The sequence below is a fragment of the Cavia porcellus genome, unplaced genomic scaffold (assembly GCF_034190915.1).
Source record: "Cavia porcellus strain 051 isolate PalLab524CR breed Dunkin Hartley unplaced genomic scaffold, mCavPor4.1 scaffold_26, whole genome shotgun sequence".
NCBI lineage: Eukaryota > Metazoa > Chordata > Mammalia > Rodentia > Caviidae > Cavia > Cavia porcellus.
Genome location: NW_026947509.1, coordinates 52,012,861 through 52,035,551, shown reverse-complemented (window position 1 = coordinate 52,035,551; position 22,691 = coordinate 52,012,861). Strand labels below are relative to the sequence as shown.

The 22,691-nt window shown below is 36.0% G+C and overlaps 1 protein-coding gene across 1 annotated transcript in view; it reads left to right on the top strand.

Moving 5' to 3' along the window:
• The window catches only part of Abca12 (ATP binding cassette subfamily A member 12), a 170,215-nt gene that overhangs the window by 120,130 nt on the left and 27,394 nt on the right, over positions 1 to 22,691 (top strand). Inside the window, exons 27-39 of the mRNA XM_003474203.4 lie at positions 747 to 902; positions 1,791 to 1,977; positions 3,933 to 4,151; positions 5,043 to 5,239; positions 6,007 to 6,167; positions 7,720 to 7,956; positions 8,283 to 8,433; positions 10,706 to 10,958; positions 12,308 to 12,394; positions 13,178 to 13,271; positions 17,040 to 17,173; positions 18,606 to 18,693; positions 20,412 to 20,517. Coding sequence (XP_003474251.2) covers positions 747 to 902; positions 1,791 to 1,977; positions 3,933 to 4,151; positions 5,043 to 5,239; positions 6,007 to 6,167; positions 7,720 to 7,956; positions 8,283 to 8,433; positions 10,706 to 10,958; positions 12,308 to 12,394; positions 13,178 to 13,271; positions 17,040 to 17,173; positions 18,606 to 18,693; positions 20,412 to 20,517 — 2,070 coding nt within the window. The remainder of the gene's footprint in view (positions 1 to 746; positions 903 to 1,790; positions 1,978 to 3,932; positions 4,152 to 5,042; positions 5,240 to 6,006; positions 6,168 to 7,719; positions 7,957 to 8,282; positions 8,434 to 10,705; positions 10,959 to 12,307; positions 12,395 to 13,177; positions 13,272 to 17,039; positions 17,174 to 18,605; positions 18,694 to 20,411; positions 20,518 to 22,691) is intronic.

The following is a 22,691-nucleotide window of genomic DNA, read 5'->3' as shown; positions in this document are numbered from 1 at the left end:
TTTATGAGCCTGCCTTTCCCTTGGCAGACACATTCACCACATTTCCACCTCCTAAAGTCAGGAAAAAAAAGACCACTGCAACTGCTTCAGAAAAGATTCACGAATGATGACATAAACAGCTGGGCAAAGGAAATATTTTGAGGAGGATGGAGGGTAATGTGTCTTTAATAATTTTTAAAAATTTTATCTGTATTAGTATGTTTGCAGTCCATGATTAGCTGCATGGTGGGGAGTTGATATATGTACATACTTTTTACCTCCCCTTCCTATATCTTCCCATCATTATTTCCCAGTCCTCTTCCCTTTTACAATAATTTTAAAAAATTTAAACGCTTACCATGTTTTTCAATCACTCCTGGGACAGAGAGACAGAAAGAAGATCAATGATTGCCTGGGACTCAGGGTAGGAACAGGGGTTCTCTACAAACAACATGGGATAACTTTATGAAGTTACAGAGGAATTGTAATACTGGTTTGTGGTGATGCTTCTATAGCTTTATAAATTCACTAAAAATCATCTATCTATACACTTAACATGAATACATTTTATGACATTCAATTGTGTCTCAGTGACCCTAATTTGAAGAGAAAGGTTAGCTTTCTTACTCTGAAAACTGAAATCACCTGCTTTATTCAGTATCAAAGAAAAGAAATGAAACTACTCCTGAACTATACATAGTTTCATTTCTGATGCTTAATATTAAAAATCAATTACAAATCACCTTTCCTAATCCATTTTACTACAGGAACGTATGGGATGGCTGCTCCGTGGTATTTTCCAGTTCTGCCTTCCTATTGGAAAGAGCGGTTTGGGTGTGCAGAGGTGAAGCGTGAGAAAAGCAATGGCTTTATGATTACCAATATCATGATGCAGAACACCAACCCATCTGCCAGTAAGACAAGTAGGTCACTATCATGCATCCCATGACTACTACTTTTAGTTATGCTTCTCTGAATGGCAAAATTATCCTTTTAGTCATGGATGAATACGTCTACACACATGTGTTTGGACTATTTTGAGGTTGAATTATGGCTTTTTCTGGGCCTCATTAGCTCAGATGGTTAGCATATGGTGCCAATTAGGCCAAGATTATAGTTTTCCTTTGTGGCCCAGTTAGACTCACACAGAGAAAAATTTTGTTCCTTGGACACAATTTGTACCCTTAACTCTAGTGATCTGCCACCAGTCATGAGGAGTAACCAAGTAACAACAAATCCAGGTAATCTAGCATAACCTGTTACTAATACTAGAAAAACCGTCCAGAGCTCAGGTCCTCCTAACATTGGAATAGTGGCGGTATCATCTTTGTAAAGTGAGCATGGCCCGTGCAGGTGGTCCTTTGGTGACGCCTGATGGGATGCACACAGCAGTTAACGAACTGGCGTCTGTAAACCTCAGCTCCGAGCCAGTCTTGTCACTGTAAATCACACCTCGTAGCCACTTATTCCACAAATTGAAATCATCTGCACAATCAGAGGACAAGTCTTAGACTCATAAATATTTAAGATCTGTTGATTAAAGGAGAACTTAGGATGCTTTATTCTAGAACTGCTTTTTGCAACAGAGAAGGCTGATAGAAACTTGAGAGTCTTTGGTTTCCTCCTGCCATTTATTCTGCAGCCAAGTGGGAAGGAGGCTGAGATGTGTAATAAATCATTTGTTTCTGGAAATTTTTTCTTACTTGAAGATTGTATTTATATAGTCTTCCCTTTTTAATTAAAGAAAAGTCTAACTCTAGCTGTATTTTCTGACAGGTGAGTTTACAATTCTTCTCTTTATTTCTCCCCAGGCCCTGATCACATGTTTCCCTCCAACATTGAGCCAGAACCCAAAGACCTCCCAGTCGGAGTTGCCCTGCATGGAGTAACAAAGATCTACGGTACCAAAGTTGCCGTTGATAATCTCAATCTGAACTTTTACGAAGGGCATATTACTTCATTGCTGGGACCGAATGGAGCCGGCAAAACTACTACCATGTACGTTATATTTCAATGCTTAATAGCACAAGCATATTATGCAACTAAACTTACTACATTTTCCAGATGGAGTAACATTGCAACATGTATGCTATGGAATGGCTCTAAACCTGAAGTCCCAAACTGTCTGTTCAAAGGCCAAATGGAGTCCACTAGATGATAGGGTTACTTTGCATCTATTGTTGGTCCCACAAAAAGAACTTAAAATTTTTAAATTCATGAAAGTGCTTTCTGATGAGTTTCTTATTAAAAGTTAACATTTCTGGTGTATCTCAAGAGACTGGCAGGTTCTGAAACATTTAGTTCACATATTTTCATCAGAAATGATTGGTGAGGGCTCACTGGTAACTGTTTTCTTTGAGGGAACAGGTGCTTTCTGGTTCATCCTTCTTCTCCACCAATTTATGCACCACATCCATTTCATTTAAGAGTCCGTCCTGGTCCATATATAAGTTTGCATTTGCACATCCTGGAATGATCACGCACAACCCCAGCTGCTCCATCACAGGAAACCCTTTTCTTGAGTCACAGGGAAACACAAGAACCACCAGATATAGATTAAAAAGCTGGGGGCAGCTCATGGACTGTTCTTTCTCACTTGTCACTTAAGTAGCATTTTCCTGTGTCAGAATGGAGGAGAGATTCAAATGTTGGGAAAGTGACATTCCCTCCATCTGGGGGATTCCTCTCCAGTGCTCCACCTGGGCTTAGCTGCTTAGTTGGAGCTAAGTTGCTGCAGATGCTCTGGCCTCTGCTTATAAAAATGTATAAGGTGTGGAACATCTTCTGTTTAATCATCATCAATAAGTTCGGTGACTGCCAAAACACTGACATTAATATTTTTATAAATAAAAGAAGACAGAGGAAGGTCATAAAAAGTGAACTCATGTGTATGACCTCTTTCAAGTCAGAGTTGGTTTTCTGATGAGAATATAATGCTTAAAAGGCAAGATTCCCAATAGGAAATAAGAGGACAGGAAGAAAAGGAAAAGACCTTTAAAGAAGCTGTAGTTGTAGCTGAGAATGCCCCATTTTATAGTTCTGTGTACAAACTTTAAAGAATGAAATGTGCCATTTGTATTTCAATTCACTTTATGGAGAAATTGCATATTATATGAATTCCCTATTTAATCCAAAAGTACTGCCTACAAGATCTTTGTTAGATTCTATGACACAGTGGTGAGAATGAAGGTCCTTTTTCTCACATCCTGGAGCTTACATGGTAACGGGTGGAGGAGAAGGGCAGTAACTAATTGTCCACTTACTAATCATCTGAAGGATAACTGGGAATTATCTAGGTGGAAAGACACAAACACAGGATGGAGAAAAGGACTAGAGATAACCAAAGAGTATATGGGGAAGAAGAGGCAGGGGCTTACAGCCACGGGCTGGGTGCATGGTATTGTGGCTGTGAAAATGGAGATGTGAGTCAGGAGGAAGGTGAAAAAGTGGATGCTGGTTTCCAGGTTTGTGCATCCAGTAGTCATTTATCACACAAGGGAAGAGGTCAGCCAGTGAATACGTGGGTGAGGCCAAAGGTCATTTCGAGTTGGAAGAGCTGCAAGGCATCTCGTGGGGAAGCAGCCTTATCTGGTACATGAACAAAACATTCTTACAAGTGATGGATTCTGAACTGGGGTATAAATCTGAGACATGTGAGCTTATCCTATGAGATGTCAGGGGAGTATACAAGTTTGCTTGAGGAGAGAATGTACTTACAATAAAAAGCACACCCATATTGTCTTTGTTACTACCACCACCACCATGAAGTGTTTATACAATACTTTACATTATTAAATGCTTAAAAGGAATTTTTAGTTTTTACTTCCCTTTTATCTCAGTTTACCCTCCCTGAAGAGATACATCATGTATTTTTTTAATAAATGAGATAAATTTACCATTAATGTCGTTTCAGTGCTTGGTCTGTATCTAATTTCTTGTTTCTTCTTTTCCAGCTCTATGTTAACGGGGCTGTTTGGTGCCTCGGCCGGTACCATCTTTGTGTATGGGAAAGATATTAAAACAGACCTGGCCACTGTGCGGAAGAACATGGGAGTGTGCATGCAGCATGATGTCTTGTTCAGTTACCTTACTACGAAGGAGCACCTGCTTCTCTACGGCTCCATCAAGGTTCCTCACTGGACTAAGAAACAGCTCCACGAAGAAGTAAAAAAGTGAGTACGACGTGAACAACATGAACTGCTAACCTCTCTCCAAGACACTTTATTTGGTCAATTCTGGTAATAGCACCAACAGGAAATGTGTTCATTATGAAACTAACTCTCCACCGTTGACCCAAGGACTGCTTGTAATCTCCACGGCGACAAACCTCCTAAGTGGACTCCCGACTTCTGCCTCCCACTCACATAAACTGTCCTTCTGTCCACCTTCTTCCTGTTCACTCTGCTCTGAGTTCCCTGGCCTGTGCACACTTGACTGTGCTCAGTTTGCTCCAGCCTCAGACCTTCCTACTTACTCTTTCCGCAACTCGCAGTTCCCTTCTCCAGACAACCGTTGGAATTAATTGTGGTCAAATAAGCACTTCTCTGGTCTCTATTCTGATCTACCTTCTCAAAAGTGACTGCCTTCTATACAGTAGATGTCTAAGGCAACGTGCTGATGGCATGCTTAAGCTCACCTAATGTGCTTTCTTTTTCTTATACTGCACTCAGTATAAACATGCTTGACAATATATTTATTGACTGGATTTTCCTCCACGTTCCTCCTGACATGCACACATACTGGAAATAATCTACTTATGGATAGGAACTTTTATCTCCCCACTGCTTTTCTCAAAAACTTAAACAATGATCTGATGCAAAATAAGCAGATACTCTCAGTACTTGCCAAACAAATGGCTACGTGTGTTTTCTCAAAGTATTAATTTTAGTACCTTTTGAGTAGATAATAAAAAAATAGAAAACTATTTTGAATTCTCAAAAGTTTACTGTACCTAAGTGAGTACAAAACAGTTGCTTAGCGAATATGTCTATCAGGTAGCATAATTACTGTGCTTGTGTAGTATAATTACTGGAACATACAACTCCCATGCACTATTTTTGAAGGACTTTAAAAGAAACTGGACTGTACAGCCATCGTCATAAGAGAGTCGGAACGCTGTCGGGAGGCATGAAGAGGAAGTTGTCGATCTCCATAGCTCTCATTGGTGGATCAAGGGTTGTGATTTTGGATGAACCATCCACTGGAGTTGACCCATGTTCTCGCCGAAGTATATGGGATGTGATATCCAAGAACAAAACTGGTATGAGTGCGTTTTCACTGCTTCTCCATTTGACAGTCATCGCTGAGCCCTTTGGGATACACAAAAGCAGAAGCCTTTTCTGTTTTTAATATTCTTTAAATGTCTAAGATGGACTCTTGGTTTCCCAAGATTTCTCTTCTCTCAGTTAAATTGCTGGGTTAATTAGTTAATATCCATCTCATGCTCACTGTGAGTTGAGCACTTAACTAGCCTCTCTGAGAGCATACAAACCCAACAGAAGTCCCCAAGTCTGCCTAGTGGAGCTTGGAATCTAATTAGAGACACCAAACATACACAAATGAAAATAAACCCAAAACAGACTAAATAAGTGCTAACAGGATGTGAAGCAAAGGAGTAATCAGACTGGAGTGGATTAATCAGGGAAAAATATTCAAAAAGCCTTTAAAATCATCACTTTTTCATGCTGAAGTTTAGGAAATAGGAGAAAGAAAGATGACTTGTAATGAAGGAACCTGAGCAAAGCCCCGACTGATTAGTGTTGTCCATGCCCACAGAGCACACAGTGGAATGGGCATTAGCTGCACAGCATAATAATGCTAATTCACCGCTTCTCAGTGTGAAAACACCTCCAAATATTTAAGACCAGCTCTTCTGACCATTTCGCAATTTCCTTCAGCTCAGTGTTTTTCACCAGCTCATAAAACATGACTCTTCTCGTATATCAGCCATATTTTTGTAAACTCTGTATCTCTTGGGAACTGTGTCTTCAGTTTTCATTCTCTGTTGTTCTTGACTGTCTTTTCAAGCCAGAACAATTATTCTGTCGACGCACCACTTGGATGAGGCTGAAGTGTTGAGTGACCGAATTGCTTTCCTGGAGCAGGGCGGGCTCCGTTGCTGTGGTTCACCTTTTTACCTCAAGGAAGCATTTGGGGATGGGTATCACCTCACGCTCACGAAGAAGAAGGTCAGTAGCAGAGAAAACATACCTTACTGTGGGAGTTAACTTGTCATAAAAAAAAAAACAGAGGCAGATTCACTCCAATTTTATTGAATGCTAAAATTTATTAATATTCTGTCTTGGTAGTTGTCAAACTTGAACTTCAGAACACTAACGATTTTGGGTAAAACCCCAGACTCCCAGTCCCACTCTAAGAATGTCTAATTCAGTAGTCTGGGCTGGAGAATTTACTAAATACCTAACAAGTTCACAGCTGAGGCAGAGGCTATTTGTCTGGGGATTCACGTGAAGAACCAAAGTGCGTCAGTGGTGGTGAACCTACGGCACGCCTGCTGCATGCATCATTGAAAGCTCTAAAAGGTTCACCATCACTGGAGGTGAATAGTGATCTCCATCCTCACATTACTGATGGAAGGTTGGCCTGTGAGTTTGCCTGACATTTCAGCATGCAAGCTAAGGTTTTAAAATTTTCTAGCTTATCAAAAACAAATGAAGGTAATATGAATTCATGAAGTCTGGAAAACTCAAGTGCAGACTGTAACTCAGGACAACAGAACATTTACAACTTTTAAAGGATAGTAATGCTAATTAAAAATGTCTCTACTGCCTAACAGACCACATGATTTGACAACACTGCAACATGGGTATCCTACTGGGCAGGTTTTCACCACCACCATTTACTTTATATTGAAATCATTCTGGTTTGACTTCTAATATATAAAAAAAGTCACTATTCAATTAGTCATTTAAAACTACGTTTATTAGAGGCATGTTATACCCTATAACACATTCAAACACTGTCCTAGACACTGGGAGCACATCCATGAGCTGGTTAAATTAAAGTTTATGGCCTCATGCAGTTTATATTCTGATGGAGTGTGATGGATTCAAATGATCCAGTCAATGAACAAATGATTAGTATTAGTAATTAGCAAATTACTTAGTATCTATTTCTATAGGTGTGGATAGAAATAAACCAAGAGAGGAGAAAGAGAAAATGCTGGGCAGTTTAATTGTTTAAACAGGATAATAAGGATTGGGTTTAAAACAACGGTTGAACACTGAGTTTGAGCTGGTGGGGAAGGAACATGCTGCTGTATCTGGACAAAGGAAGAGCAATTACAGGGACTGAGAAGAGAGTATGCCTGAGCCTTAGTCACTAGCAATAGTAAAACAGTGGAGTTGGGCCAGGGATTTAGCTCAGTGGCTTAAGCACCTGCCTGGCAAGCGCAAGGTCATGAGTTCAATCCCTGGTACAAAACAAAACAAAACACAAAAACAAACAGAAAAAGAAAAGCAGTGGAGTGGAGCAGGGGAGAAGAAAAAGAGTGGACAGTTAGATCAGAGAAGGGACAAGTGTGGTGGGAGAGTGAGGCTGTGGGATGGTGACTTGTAGACGGCCGCAGGGTCCTCAGCTGAGACAGGGAGGCCCTGGAGGGTGGTGTCTGATCCGACTCTCATCTAGAATGGACCAACAGGAATGCACAACTCTCTAGTCAGGACCCTCAGGTACCATAGTATACAGAGGACAGTGTTAAACTTCCATTTTTGTCTCTAGAGTCCAAATCTAGATGCAAATACAGTATGTGACACGATGGCTGTGACTGCGATGATCAGATCCCACCTTCCTGACTCCTACCTCAAGGAGGACATCGGAGGAGAGCTTGTTTATGTGCTTCCTCCATTTAGTACCAAAGTCTCAGGAGCCTACCTGTCACTCCTAAGAGCACTGGACCAGGGAATGGGTGACCTCAACATCGGGTGCTACGGCATTTCAGACACCACTGTCGAAGAGGTATGTGTGGACGGACATTTCTTCACTTGCAGAATGAATCTTAATTATGTGCAACACTGTTTCAAAAAGGAAAGAAATATTTTTAAAATAAGTAAATATTTCACAAGCCAGAAAACCTTTAAATTATTTCATTTTTTTTTTCTTATGGAAGACTGATTCGGTGATGTTACCCAAATAAGAGAACCTCTATCTTGTATATAAGAAAATCTCTGAAAATCAGGTGGTGTGCCTCAAAATGTGATAACATTCAAAATCAAAATTAAACTCAGAAATTAGAAGAGAGATGCACCTGTTTGTTAATGAAATGATATGGCTTCTCTTTCTAGGTCTTTCTGAACCTTACTAAAGAGTCACAAAAAAACGGCGATATGAGTCTTGAGCACTTAACACAGCGGAAAATCGGGAATTCCAATACCAAGGGCATCTCAACTCCTGATGATTTATCCGTGAGCAGTAGCAACTTCACAGACAGAGATGGTATTCTATTTTAAACATTTTGCTTAATCCAAAAATGGCATGAAAGACGAAATGGCAGGACATTTGGATTATTTTTTTAAAAATCTAACTTGAAAGTTTTGTTTTAAATTTTCAAAACCAGAGAAAGAAAAGTGTCCTTTCACAGACTAATTAAAATACTAATTAAAACATTAAATTCTCCATTGCAAAAGTATTTTGAAGAGTGTGAAAGAATATCCTTGACAGGATAACGATAAGTATCCTTCCTACTCACCAGAAATCGTTTTCAAGATGTCGTTTATGACTGCATCAGATTTATGCTTAATGAATTAAGATTCCTCTAGTAATCTGTTTTGTCCACCAACATATAAGGTTACCTGTGTAAGTAGAGATAATACCCATCAAAAAAATGAAAGAGAAAAGAAAAGAAAAAGAATCATCATCTTTGATAGCAGCTCTTTGGAAAGCATGTCTAATCTCCCCCTTCCTGAAAACCCTTTTGGGGGAAGGACTCTGAACTGATTAAGCTGGACTTAATGGTTAAGAGTCTGTGATAATAGGTTTTCCACTCAATTATTCCCCCAGGGTATGTTCTCAAGCGCTGTTCCTTGACACAACTTTGAGAGGTTAAGGCCTTTTTAAAGTAACTTTTTGTCACTTAGTCTCTTTCTGACAGTTCATTTATACCTCTAGAAACACTATTTACTTAAGGAAGCAGGTAGTAAAATGATATATAAATTATGCAACAGTCATTTCAACAGTTTGTTTAAATTGGAAAAAAAATCTCCAGGAACAGAACTTTTAATTAAACATTTAACTGTCTTTAAAACTCAAGAAAGATAATCTCTGATGTTTGTATAATTCTGGAACTTGAGGCTCATTTGTCCTCTGCCACATTCCCCATTTATCATCTTTTGCAGAATATAATTGTACAGTCCACACAATTGAGGACTTTGATTAGAAAGTGGTCATCAGGAAGTGAATGCTGTGTATTTGCCTCATAATTTAAAACTATTCATCAGTCAAAATATTCCCCCCATTGACATTATCTTTGAGAAAGCACATTTGCTCCATTTGATACACCTGTAAGTCATCCGCATGTAATTTCTCAAGACACAGAAAAGCATACTAATTAACTCAAAAATATTCAGCTCCTTCCACAATTCCCTTTTGCAGAGATATGAGTTTGCATTTAAACTTGTTCACTCTGTGTAATTGGAATTCATTTTAAATTAAGCAGCTTTGTAGTTTTCCTTATCAGCTAAATGAAGATCATGATTTTTGTGCGGTATAATTTGCAATGGAAAATTAAAAATATACACAGCGTTGACGAATACCATCATCTTATCGTGTGCGAAGGCATGCTTGATGGCAGGCCTTTGGAGAGAATGCTACATTTGAACCTGCTTTTAGAGGGAGGTGTTGCAATTATTAACAGGAGCTGTTACAGCCTCCACAGCTGCCCTGACTCTCAGAAGCCTTGAATTATTTTTAGTACCTGGAGATCATTTCAAGGAAGGAAGAGAATTAAGTTGTTTTTCAGGAAGTTATTTTTTGAGACTCATAAAAATGGAGGGTTAGAAGGCCATGGTTGTTCCAAATTTCTCAGGAGAATGGAATGAACAAGGGGTTTAACTAGAAGGCAACTTAGGAAGACAGGTTTTCCTCCCTCTTCCTACACATGGATGAATTTATTGGCCTTACAATCACCAGACTACTCACAATAGAGACTAGTTCTTCAACTAGATTGGTTTCATTTTTTATTTATCTTACTTAAATGCAGACTCTTCATGGAAACTATTTCCTGATTATTCATAACTAGTAATACATACTGAGTGTTTGCATTGGGACTTGGAGTCTGAAGATAAAGTTCACTTATAAAATTCTCAATATCTAACTTTTACATATAAAATTATTATCTGTAGGCTTGATGTTATTTTGCAGCAAGCAAATTGTAGTTATCAAAGCACTGTTGTCCAGCTCGGTGTGAGATGGTATTATGACCTTCAATTTTAGGACTCAGACCATAGCTGGGAGATGCACTGAAAACTATTCTATCCAAATATTAAAAATATCAGCTTCCCATGCCATATCATTCATCCAGAATTTCTGAAGTAATTTTAGCACAAGATTTATTGAGATTTCCTAGGACCAGGCTGGCAGTGTAGCTCAGTGATACAATAATTACTTAGCACGTGTGAAGCACTGGATTCAACCTCTAGCACATAAAAATATAAAAAAAGAATTTCCTACAATCGTATCTTTTTTTTTCTTTTTTTCTTTCCTTAATCAGACAAAGTCCTGACTAGAGGAGAGCGGCTGGGCGGATTTGGACTGCTGCTGAAGAAGATAATGGCCATTCTCATCAAGCGGTTCCACCACACTCGCAGGAACTGGAAAGGGCTCATCGCGCAGGTGGTCCTTCCCATCGTCTTTGTGACCACTGCCATGGGCCTCGGCACACTGCGCGCTTCCAACAACAGCTACCCGGAGATCCAGATCTCCCCCTCTCTCTATGGCGGCCCTGAACAGACAGCCTTCTATGCGTGAGTTCCCTTCTCTTAACTAAAAGAATGTTCCCCAAATGCTTCCAGCGTGGTGGTCGTACGCAACGGAATCCTGCAGAATGCCAAAGATTAGGAACACAGGATTGATCCTATTAAAGAAAGTTTGGTTTATTACAATATGTTACTTCCATGGCACAAAATGGCTTTTTAAAAACTCTTATACTTTACTTAACAGTAAGGCAATAGCAGATAGTAATTTTCTTTTCCTTTTTTTTATTTTAAAGAGAATAAAACCAAGCAAAACAAAACAGAACAAAGCCAATCAAAACAAAGCAGTGTTATACACAGTTTCAAAGCAAGATAGTAGGGTATCAAAAGGGCTACTATAATGTCTCTTGTCTTCAAAATAACTGCCCATACCATGGGATATAGGAAAATAAACAAAATAGAGCAGAATAAAACCAATAAAAACAAAACAATGACAAGCATGAGGTCGGAATTTTGATCCCCATTACAACACAAAGCAATGAATGCAATACAGGACTTCAAAAGAAGATAATAGTAAATCCAGAATAGCTACCACAATGTATCTTATTATCTTGAAATAGATATAACGTTAGATACAGCAAAATCAAACAAGACAAAACAAAACAATGAAAACCAAGATAACAGAGAATTAACAATGGCTATCACCTTCAGAAAGAGATTCTCCGTATGTGCTACACTGTGTATTGCCATCCTCCAAATAGATGATCAGATTACCAGCCTTAGGCCTTCAAAGTCAATAAACCACTAAACCCTACAAGCATTAAGGTTGTATTTTACTTCAGTAGCTATCATCTTAGCCCGGGTTTCTCTGGATCAGCCAGTTTCTCACGGGGGTGGGGAGGATGGTGGCTGTTCTTGTCTCTGAGCCCACCCATTGGAAGGAGCTTACAGATGTTTTTCTTTTCTGTGGCCTGCGTATGGCACTGACTCAGAAGAAGTGGCTGGCTTCTTGTTCTCCTCGCTGTAGCCTGCAAATGGTGCTGACTAGATACTGCAATGACTAGACTTCAATGAAGACTAAATTGTGTGTGATTTCTCAATCATTTGCATTATGCAGCAAATAACATATTACTGCTCTAATACTGAATTCTGCAATGTCAGAATTCTCCATAATAAAGAATGTTATGTTCAAAGTGAGCACCAAATGCATGTGACAGATCGGAGCTTGACAAGACATGTTCACTTTTCCTAGTAATATTTTTCCCCCTTGGAAATCAAATCTTTCTTAGATTTTTTTTTAAAGCAAAATTTCATCTTTTCAAATTATTTGTGGGCATCTGTCAACATCACAGGAGGTTAGTGGAAGATAATGGATTTGATCGTGTTCTTTAATATTTCAGAAATTATGACTCAAGTACAAAACCACTGGTCTCAGCAATGTGGGATTTCCCTGGTATTGACAACATTTGTCTGAACAGCAGTGATTTGTAAGTGGTCCTTCTCTTTTTCTTTAATTTTCAACATTCCAGTGTGCATATGTGTGCAGGCTGTGCAGGTGTGTGTACATTATTTGACTTTAAGAGATCAGTTGCCCTGGTAGAAATCTGTTTGATGGAGCTTACCTATTTCCTTTCATCTGTTCCCTAGCTGTGCCATACTGTAATCATAAACATCAGATGCCTTGGAATTTGTATAGCTCTTTTGTATACATACTTCCATTGAACTACTAAATGCTAAACATTTTAATCCCACTTTACACATTGAAGAAACTGAGGTCCTAGGGATTAAGATAGCTGTCTAAAGAAATATAGATTGTAAGATATTAGCTAAACTTGACACCCAGTGTTTTTTACTATTCCTATACCTTCACACTAAGCTTGTTCAAATTTTCAAGATATTACCTAACATTGTTCAGCTGATCTTGGTGTATTATCTTGCTTTCTGTAAGAAGAGAGGATAGAAAGAGGAAAGAGAAGAAAGGAAACTAAAAACTCTGTCCTGTTGTCATGAGACAATTCAGTGAGCTTTACTTTTAGCACACATCAACAAATGATCTTGTTCAGTCTTCCACTGCAAAATGTCAGATCTCTTGAAAATAGTAGTGTGTTGCATATACAAGTTATGAAAAATCAGTAAGTTGTACCTAGGACTGTACATCGAGGATTTATACCAAGTACTTGCTTAAGTATATCTGTGTGAACATGAGAACATATATGTGTGTGGGTGCATATGCATAATACATTTGATTTTGATACCCTTTTAACTTGCAGACGCTGTGTAAAGGAAAATATTCTGAACAGATGGAACACCAGTGGAGAGCCTATCACTAATTTTGGTGTTTGCTCCTGCTCAGAAAATGTCCAGGTAAAATGGAATTCACTTTCAGTGAAGTAGGAAAAAGACATGAGTAAATATCAAAATTTGAAAGATCCATCCAGGTTACCAAAGATAAGTGTAATTTCATTCAGAGATATAGACCTGGAAAGCTCAAAAATGTTGACTTTGAACTTCAGGTCACTGTTTTAAATCCATTGCAGGTCAAAGTTTCAAAGATAGGCAATTCTATGATGCTCTTTGTGGAAACTGAAAATGAATTTTTGGTGTCAGTTTAGTTGTAACTAGAAAACTATACATTTCTAGGACAAAATGTGACAGTAGCTGTCGTATGTGAAAATACAGCAAGACTGTCAGTGGGAGGTCAATCATGTGGAGAGCATGTCTGAGAGCAGACCTCTGTCCTGCAGGAAAAGTCACCTAAAATAGAAAACATTATTCAACAATCACTTAGTCTGTATTCTATCAATAGAAACTTTATTTTTCTCAACTTGTAAGTCATCAAACTGGAGAACAAATTCAGTAAAGAAGTTAAATATTCCTGATTTGATCACTATACCACATACAAATTTATCAAAATATTGTACTACATTAGTTTGTATATTTATTATGGTCAATTTTTTAACTTTAGAAATATTTTAATAGATTATTGGTGAAAAAGAAATCACTATTAGTTTCTAAGGGCTACTATATGGTCAAATTACTTTCTCACAGGGAGGAATCTTGCAATAGTTTTTTTAAACTAATACATGGTTGTAGCTTGAACTGATACAATAGTTTAGAACAAAAATGTATTCAGTGAATACAAGCCCATTTTGTGTTCTCATGCATGACTAGGAATAAGAGCTAGGATCCAACAAGGATCTTTGGGAATCCTTGAATATTTAAAAACTGGTTTCAACTAATATTCAGAGCATTTTAAACTCTTATCAAAAATTCACTACATATTGTCTTTAGTTAAGCATAAAGTCAAGTGAATTAATATTTAAGACTGAAGGCAGGCCTAGTGGTTCATGCCTGTAATCACAATACGGAATGCCAAGGCAGGAAGGTTGCCTGTATAGTGAGTCCACGGCCAACCTGGACTACACAGCAAGACCCTGACGCAAAAAAACAACAAAAAATGTGCGAGCTAGATAGCTTTTATTAACCTACCAAAGCTGGCAGATTTAAATTTCTCCAGCCTATTTTGGCAGTTTATTGCCAATTGTTTAGTAACAGTGGGTAACTTTACATAACTGATACTGTGTACATTAGACATTGGCTGTAAATTCCTAAGTTTTTTAATGATTTTTTTTAAAGTTGTAGATAAAATTTGTAATTAGACAGGAAATACATATCAATTAGTTGACAATTACATATTACAAGAAGTTTCATTTAAATTAGTTGTCTAAAATTCAGATTCATTTTTGCTTAGGAATCTGTACATGTTGTGTTATAAATATGTCATAAATGATGAGTAGTTTTTGAGATTAGTCTACACAATTTCATAGATACATAATACACTTGACTTATTTCAACCACACATTTAAAACACATTTCTTACAAAATAATTAAAAGTGTGCAAACAGTGACCTTTACACCAATGTTCATATCAACATCATCCCAATAGTCACAAGTCAAATATCCATCAACAAGTGAAAGATATATGATAGGTAGTATACAGTGAAATATTGTTCAGTCTTTAAAAATATTCCATTTCTAATGCACACTATAACATAAACTTTGAAAACATTGTGCTAAGTGAAGTCAGATATTATTATTATTAGATACCTATTACTAGATATTATTATTAGATACCTAGAATATGGAAATTCATAGAGATAGAGAGCAGAAAGAAATAGGAAAGGAAGAATGGGGAGTAATGGTGTAATGGTGTACTCAATATAGTTTCTGTTTGGAATGTTAAAAATTCTGGGAATAAATCATGATGATGGTTGTGCAACATTGTTAATATACTAAATACCACAGATTTGTATGGCTAAAATGGTAAATTTATATTATGTATATCTTATTGTAATAAAAGATTTAGTTTTTACTAAATGAACGCATTTAAGTGTTCCATGTCTAAAGACCAGGAACCTAGCATCTCAGTACAGGGAAAGAAAACAGTTTCACCTGATAGCCAATAGTCAAAAATTCAAAATTAAGAAATCATACTGAAAGCAGAGAGAACTTCCACCTCACATATAATGGAAAACATATTTTAAAAGCCAGGAGGACATTGAACAATGTATTTTGAATTCTGAATGAAAATAATTTCCATCCAGATTACTCTATTCTTTAAAGCTACCCTTTTTTTTATTTAAGGAGAAAAAGAAGAAAAAAAAAACAGAAAAAGGGTACAAGTTATACAGAATTTCAGAAAAAAAAAGCAATAGGAAATCAATAGTTAATAGATTACATATTGTTATCTTAGAAATAGTTGTTCAAGTTACAAAATTAAAGCATATAAAGTGGACCTTCAAACAGTGAGACTGCAAACAGTTCTGTTCAATGATCCAACAAAACTCAGTAATATGGTTATCAAAGAATAAAAGTGATGAGACAGAATTTCAAAACAAAATAATAGATTACAGCGGTTAGTATGTTGCTTATTATCTCAAAACAGTTGCTCAGATTTATTTTGATAAATTTGTGTATAACCATGAAAAATGATCAAACAATGAAAGTACAAACCATTCATTTTGATGAACTAATAGAGATTAGTAGTATAATTATACATCATCTCTTTTGTCTTGTCTCCTTTCCTGCATCCTAATTGTTCTTTCTTTTTGAGCAGTTTCTTCCCCTCACTTCCACAATATCTATTGTATATTTTGGATCTTATTTACTCTTTTGGTTTCCTACACTAGGGAGACAGTATGATATTTACACATGTGAGTGATTTATTTCACTTATGAGTATAGCCATCAGGATGCATCCATTTACCAATACACCATTGTATTAAAATATACCATTGTATTAAAGTACCAGATCTTTTTAATGCATTCCATGATTGATGGGCATTTGGGTTGTTTCCAAGAGTTAGCTATTACAAATTGTATTGCTATAAACAGGAGTGCACGTTTATCGCTATGGTATCATATGGTAGACCTATGTAGGGAAATAGCTGAATATAATGGAACCTCCAATCCTAATTCTTGGGACATCTCCACAGTGGTTGTACCAGTCTACAATTCCAAAAGTCCTAATGTTTTTGAGAGAAAAAGTTATATTTTATATTGTAGATACATCAATAGACACTTTTAACAGAACAAAAAAGAAATTCAAAGAATGGAAGGAAAGAGTCACAATATACAAGAAAAGCTTCATATTCAGAACGCCATACACATAAAACACGCCTGCAAACCACTTAGTGAGACCTTGTGTTTGATAATGTTATCTTTTAATTTAGGGTCAAAAGTTTTCATTTCTCCATAAATTAAGAAGGGAACTTTGAGTCCTCTAAATATGTCATGTTATTCTTCAAAAATATTTCCTTTTCTGCACAGTGAAAGAAATAACACAATTTGTTAACTTGTATTCTTTTTGACTGGGAGTCCTAAGCACGTATAACTATATGAATATGTTCTACATAAATAATAACTATTTATTTCAACATTCAACTATTTATTTTAATTTCTTGCCAATAGACACGATGACTTCTTTCTCAAAATCAAAGGACAGTTTTATCATACTCCATCTTCTGTAGTAATAGACAAATACTTAGGCAGCAGTCCTTTGTCATTATCTATTGAATTTGTGCAGTATAGACCAGAGAAAAATTAGTATTTAATTTTATTTTTCATATTCCAGGAATGTCCTAAATTTAATTATTCTCCACCTCATAGAAGAACTTATTCTTCTCAAATGATTTATAATCTTACTGTTACTGGGCGCCACATGGAAAATTATCTTATCTCAACTGCCAATAAGTTTTCACAAAAAAGGTAAAGTATTCCTCTTATAACGTATTTAATTGCTTTCTAATTTTAATGGTAACTGACCTTTATACTTGAGATAATGAGTGCAAATTGTTATTTACATGGTTAACTTCTTGCTTTTGCCTAACCAGTCTTAGGAAATGAAATTTAAGTAAAAACAAAATTAAGGTTCATTTCAACAAATTAACAAATGTTGGCTTTTTTAAGGGCAAAATGTATGGTTAAATGTGTATATTTTTAGAAGAGGAATTATTGATTGGTTTGGATTAGTCAGAATTTTAAAGCATGAGCTTTAATGAAAAGTGATCTTAGTTCCAAAAAGAACATCCGAAAATTTGTGAGTGTATTTGTGAGTGAACAAAATGTTCCCAAGTGCAGAAAGCCATGGATCAGGCTTAATCCACCTGGTCATTTGCCATGGATATAAAATTCATGAACTTACAGTCACTACCATCTTCTCCTTATCTCCATCTCATCTCTTTATTATTCAGTATCCAAAAATGATTAATATTCCTGTAAAATTGTTTTAAACTACATATAAGCAAAAACATACCTATATCTATATCTGTACCTATATCCATGTATCTGCATTCAGATATAACTACTATTACTATTTTGGTATATATCCTTACAGGAAGTTTCTGGAGACATGAAAATGTAAATATTGTCAGTAACTATGGTTATTATAATCAAATAAAATATTTTAATTTTACAATGAAGTAATTCATTAGAGGCGAATTTAGTATAAACTGTTGTAAAATCTGAAGTTTTTTAAAAACTTGACTAATATACTATGATGTCAATTACATGTCAGAAACTGTGACTCTGTAGCATTACATTTGGAATTATTGTCTCAAGATTATTTTCCACTATTACTTTGAGTTAAACTGACCCTAATTTGGTGGGACATCTACTCTTACAATTACTACTTGTATTTTAAAAATCAACTTCCTATTTTTTAGAAACAGTGAACTGACAAGTAATTAAGTCCAGTTTATCTTCAAGAATGTAAAAAAAGAAAAAACATGCAGGAAAAGGTTTAGGGCATAGAGGAAAATGAGCCATTTGAAAAAAGATAAGAATTGATGTTATATCACTTTAGGGGGACTTAAAAAAAGATTTAAGCACTAATATGTTGAGATTTTTGAGATAGCGCATGGATTAGTTAAGATGGAGGCAATTATTAAGTTATATGCTGCTTATTTTCATGGAGATCATTGCAAAAATGCAATTGTTTAGGAGCTTTTACCTTTAGTCATAATGTACACTTGAGACTGAAACATGATAAAAAGAATGAATGAAACATAAAATATTTACTTCATACTGTAAATGGGCTCCTAATGGAAAGAAAAATATCGAGCTCCTATTTAAGTGTCTTAGATCAACTTATAAAGATTTCATTCAGTAAAATAAATATGAATTTTATTGCTCTGTGTAGATATGGAGGCTGGAGTTTTGGGCTGCCTCTGACCAGTGACCTTCGTTTTGATGTGACAGCAGTTCCTGACAATAGAACACTTGCCAAGGTAAAGTACGGTGTTTCTTCTTGGATGTCATTCAGATAAGATTGTGAAATTAAGACATTTAAGCATTTTTTTAAGGCAAAGGCAAAACATATACAATCAGGTTTAGTATTGTGCAACACTATAGTGCACATATGCCAAACCTGCATGTATACTCTAAGCTAGGGAAATATAGACACATAAGTACCAGGAGAGGTGTACAAAGCACAGGCCAGGGCATTCCTTATACTAGCTTGAAAATACTATCCAGATGTCCATATGCAATAGAATAAAGAAATATAGTAAGCTGTTTCCTCTTTGAATAGAACTTTCAGCAATAGAAATGAAAGCACTTGGCTCCTTATAGAAAGCAAACAAAATTTCCCAATTGTTAAACATTGTTAAACATGTTTAACAGGAAAACATGTTAAACAGGAAAACATAAAAAGGGCAGTGAACAGGTTGATTTCCTTTACTATAAATTTTGACAGTAGACAAAGCTCAACTATTTTATTTCAGGAGCAGGGAGATTATTATGACTTGGAAAGCGATAGAGTGTCAGGGAAGAGTTAGGAACACAGTTTGTATTTCTCTATCTGGGTGATGTTTTAATGGATGTGTCCCCTCTACAATTTTTTGTTACACTAGCCTTTATGTTCTATGCATTTTTTGCATATAACTCTTTAGAGAATAGAAATGTGTATTAAGCCTTATTTCTTATTGAACCTGGAAACTTAACTGAATTTGATGATCGTAAATTGTCTTGTTGGATTTTTTTTCTTTCTACATTATATTTATGCTTGAAACATCTAAAATCACTAAATTAAATAAATAATGATTACCCATGTGATCAACGGAAGTCATAAGAATTTGAAATTATAAATTATAGATAATTATAATTATAAAACATTATAATTATACATTATTATTATATTTCACATTTGGTAACAGGAGACATAGTCTTAGAGGAAATGAGGAAACTAATAGTCATTTAGTGACTTTTATGCTAAGCATAAAATCAGCTTTTACATAAACTAACTAGTTTTCTCCTCAACACACTGTATAATATACATTATTGGATCTGTTATAGCAGATTTTCACAAGGCCACATGAAAAATAGGAAGGGTAGGAACTTCAATGTTTCCTTTCTCTTTCTTCTTTCTGCCCATAGAGTAAATACTCTTGCATAAACGAGTTTTTAAGATAAAATAATTGATCTCTGAATCACATTTGCAATTTTGAATTATCACCTGAGTTGGACTGGAAGTACACTCGTATTTTAACCCTTCTGTTTTTAATATGGAGGCAAAGTTGGTGGAGGGATTTCAGGGTTACAGTTTTGCTGCTAAAGACCCAACGCTTCTTCTGCATTTTACCCTTTCTCTACCCTGGTCTGTGTGCCATTTGTTTTATTCCTGTTATGAGAGTCAGAATACCTTAAGTCTATTCTTAGAATCATCACAGATCACCTACAGAGATGGAGGTGATAATGATTTGTCTGGTTTATTTCAAGCTTTGCTTATCAAAAAGATCCAGAATAACTCAGAATAACTGCCCACCTTTAGTTAAAAATGTAGGGATCATGATTAGTACTCTGGGGAATGGTTCATAAACTTCTAAGATCAAATAACTTAGTGGGAAATTGGAACCCTCACTTTAAATATACATAGACTGTCTGATGTGAAAACAGCCTAATGTATTTGACTGCCACATTGATCTTGCCTTGTTTTGGAATCTGACAGGTGTGGTATGATCCTGAAGGCTATCACTCCCTTCCAGCTTACCTCAACAGTCTGAATAATTTCCTCCTGCGAGTTAACATGTCCAAAGCTGATGCTGCTAAGCACGGTACAGTTACACAGAGGCATCTTGCATTGCGAAGCTTTTATTACTGTCCTTGTGAAATGCATGTTATATCCATTTCGTCCTAGTGGTGAATATTTTATGGCCTCTAAATTGCAGGTATTTGTAAAGAGTTTGGAAATAGTAACTCCTGCCAGATGGAACATTCTAGATAACTCTTTAATTTCAAGTTAGTTCATTTTCCTCATTTATCAAGTCTGGGCAATAATGCCAACTTCATGTGTCCATATATAGTTATATTTCAAAGGAAAATATTTGAAAACTATTTCCATAAGCAAAAAGTTAAATAATGTTAATGAATATTGTTCACAAATATTAACATTAAGACAAAATCTTGAAACTAATATGTTCTACCCTTAAGCAGAAGTATTATTCTTAATTGAGCACTTACTGTGACACACACTTAATAGGCAATGTTACTTGTCCTTAATGACACCCTGTAAGATGAATACTAGTGTCCCTACTATTATTTATCTAAGATGCAAAAGTGGGATTTTATCCCAGAGCTGTCTGATTCCTCCCTTTTTATATTTTCTAATACTCCCAACTATTTCTGGACTCCGTAAGGTCCACTTCAGTTGGTTTCCCTAAGGGCTTTCACATAGTTTAAAAATAAGGTCAGAATTTAAAAGAAATTGATTTATTTTTCTAATTCAATTACTGTTCATTGGACCATTTCATCTTCTTGAGCCTTGTTCAAATTATTTTTCCAGGCCAATCCAAAAACTAATAATAATAAGAAAGATGGGAAAAAATGACTAACATATTTGCTGGCTGAGACTGAGCCTAACAAGGAACCTATTAAGTAGGGAGGGAAAAGACACAAACGCTCTTGGAAATGCCAATGCTTTTTTTCTTTCATCTCCCTCCAGTTTGTAAAAGCAAACTGTGGCATCAAATACTCATCTTAGACACAGAATCTTCAAGAGCCTTCTTTTCAGAAAAAACATTTTTTCTCCCAATTGCTTTAGCATTTTTCTAGAGGAAAAGTCATAAAGGAAATAGCAAGATTGATAGTTCGTGGATCTAGAGCATCAATAAATGGCATATTCAAAGTGATAAATTGAAAGCAATGGTGACTAAAGCCAAGTAGGTCTGGCATAGCCTAGTTAGAAATAGTATGGAACTCTTGACATTTAATGGAATGTTTTATTCAGAGCAAAAGCCATGTATTGTTGTGGCAGATAATAAAAGTATCACAAGTATAAAAATAATTAGGGGAGAATGTAGCAAAGATATAAAGAACGAGAGGATGATACAACATTTGAAGGATCAGCTTTTCAAAATCCGTATTCCTGTTTGCTTTATAATTAGCATTATTTTCTAAGATCAAAACCCGCTGAGCCAGAGTAGACTCTAGGGGGGTCGTAGCAACTGCTTTTGCATTTGACATTACGGAATATAATAATAATTCTACAACATAAACTTTACATGGACCCTAAACTGAAATTTATTTCTTAATGTAAAAATGAGGCTCAGCTTGAGTTATATAGCTTACTAGCGATACACCTTCAATGCCTTACTACGTTTTCTTATTTAGACTTATCAAAGTGATAGCTTGCTACCACTCTAAAATACTTTTACTGTTTTGTAATGCATGAATGAGGTCTACCATAGTGAGAGTACTTATCTTCAAATATAAGCCCAATTCTTCTCCCACCACCTCCCCCAATATACTGCTTGTTGAAAGCCCCTTTGCTATATTCTGCATGAACTGGGGTCTTACTTTAGAGGTAAAGTTTGATTTCCTTTGAATTTTAACGCACTAGTAAAAATCTTTTAATTAGTTTTACAATGCCAATATCTATTTTTTGCAATGCCAATATCTACTATATTCATGTGGTTCCCTCTAGTGGTTGATTCCACATGAAAATGTCCTTCCAGAAAATACCAGTTTGCTCTGTTTTCTCTATCAAATATTATACTACTAAACTCTTTCAAAACCACTAACATATTGCCCCTTCCACTCCAGAGCTTAGTCTTCCCTTTTGTTGCCTTAGTAGCAATGGTCAATGAAACATATCTTGTTTTAGTTTTGCATCTATAGAGACAACAACAAAAAAGGTCTTCATTTCATATATATTATATGTGGAGAAAATATTAACTGAAATTTAAAGATTTAATTTGTTTTAATAATCATTTATTGGTCAGTGTATATA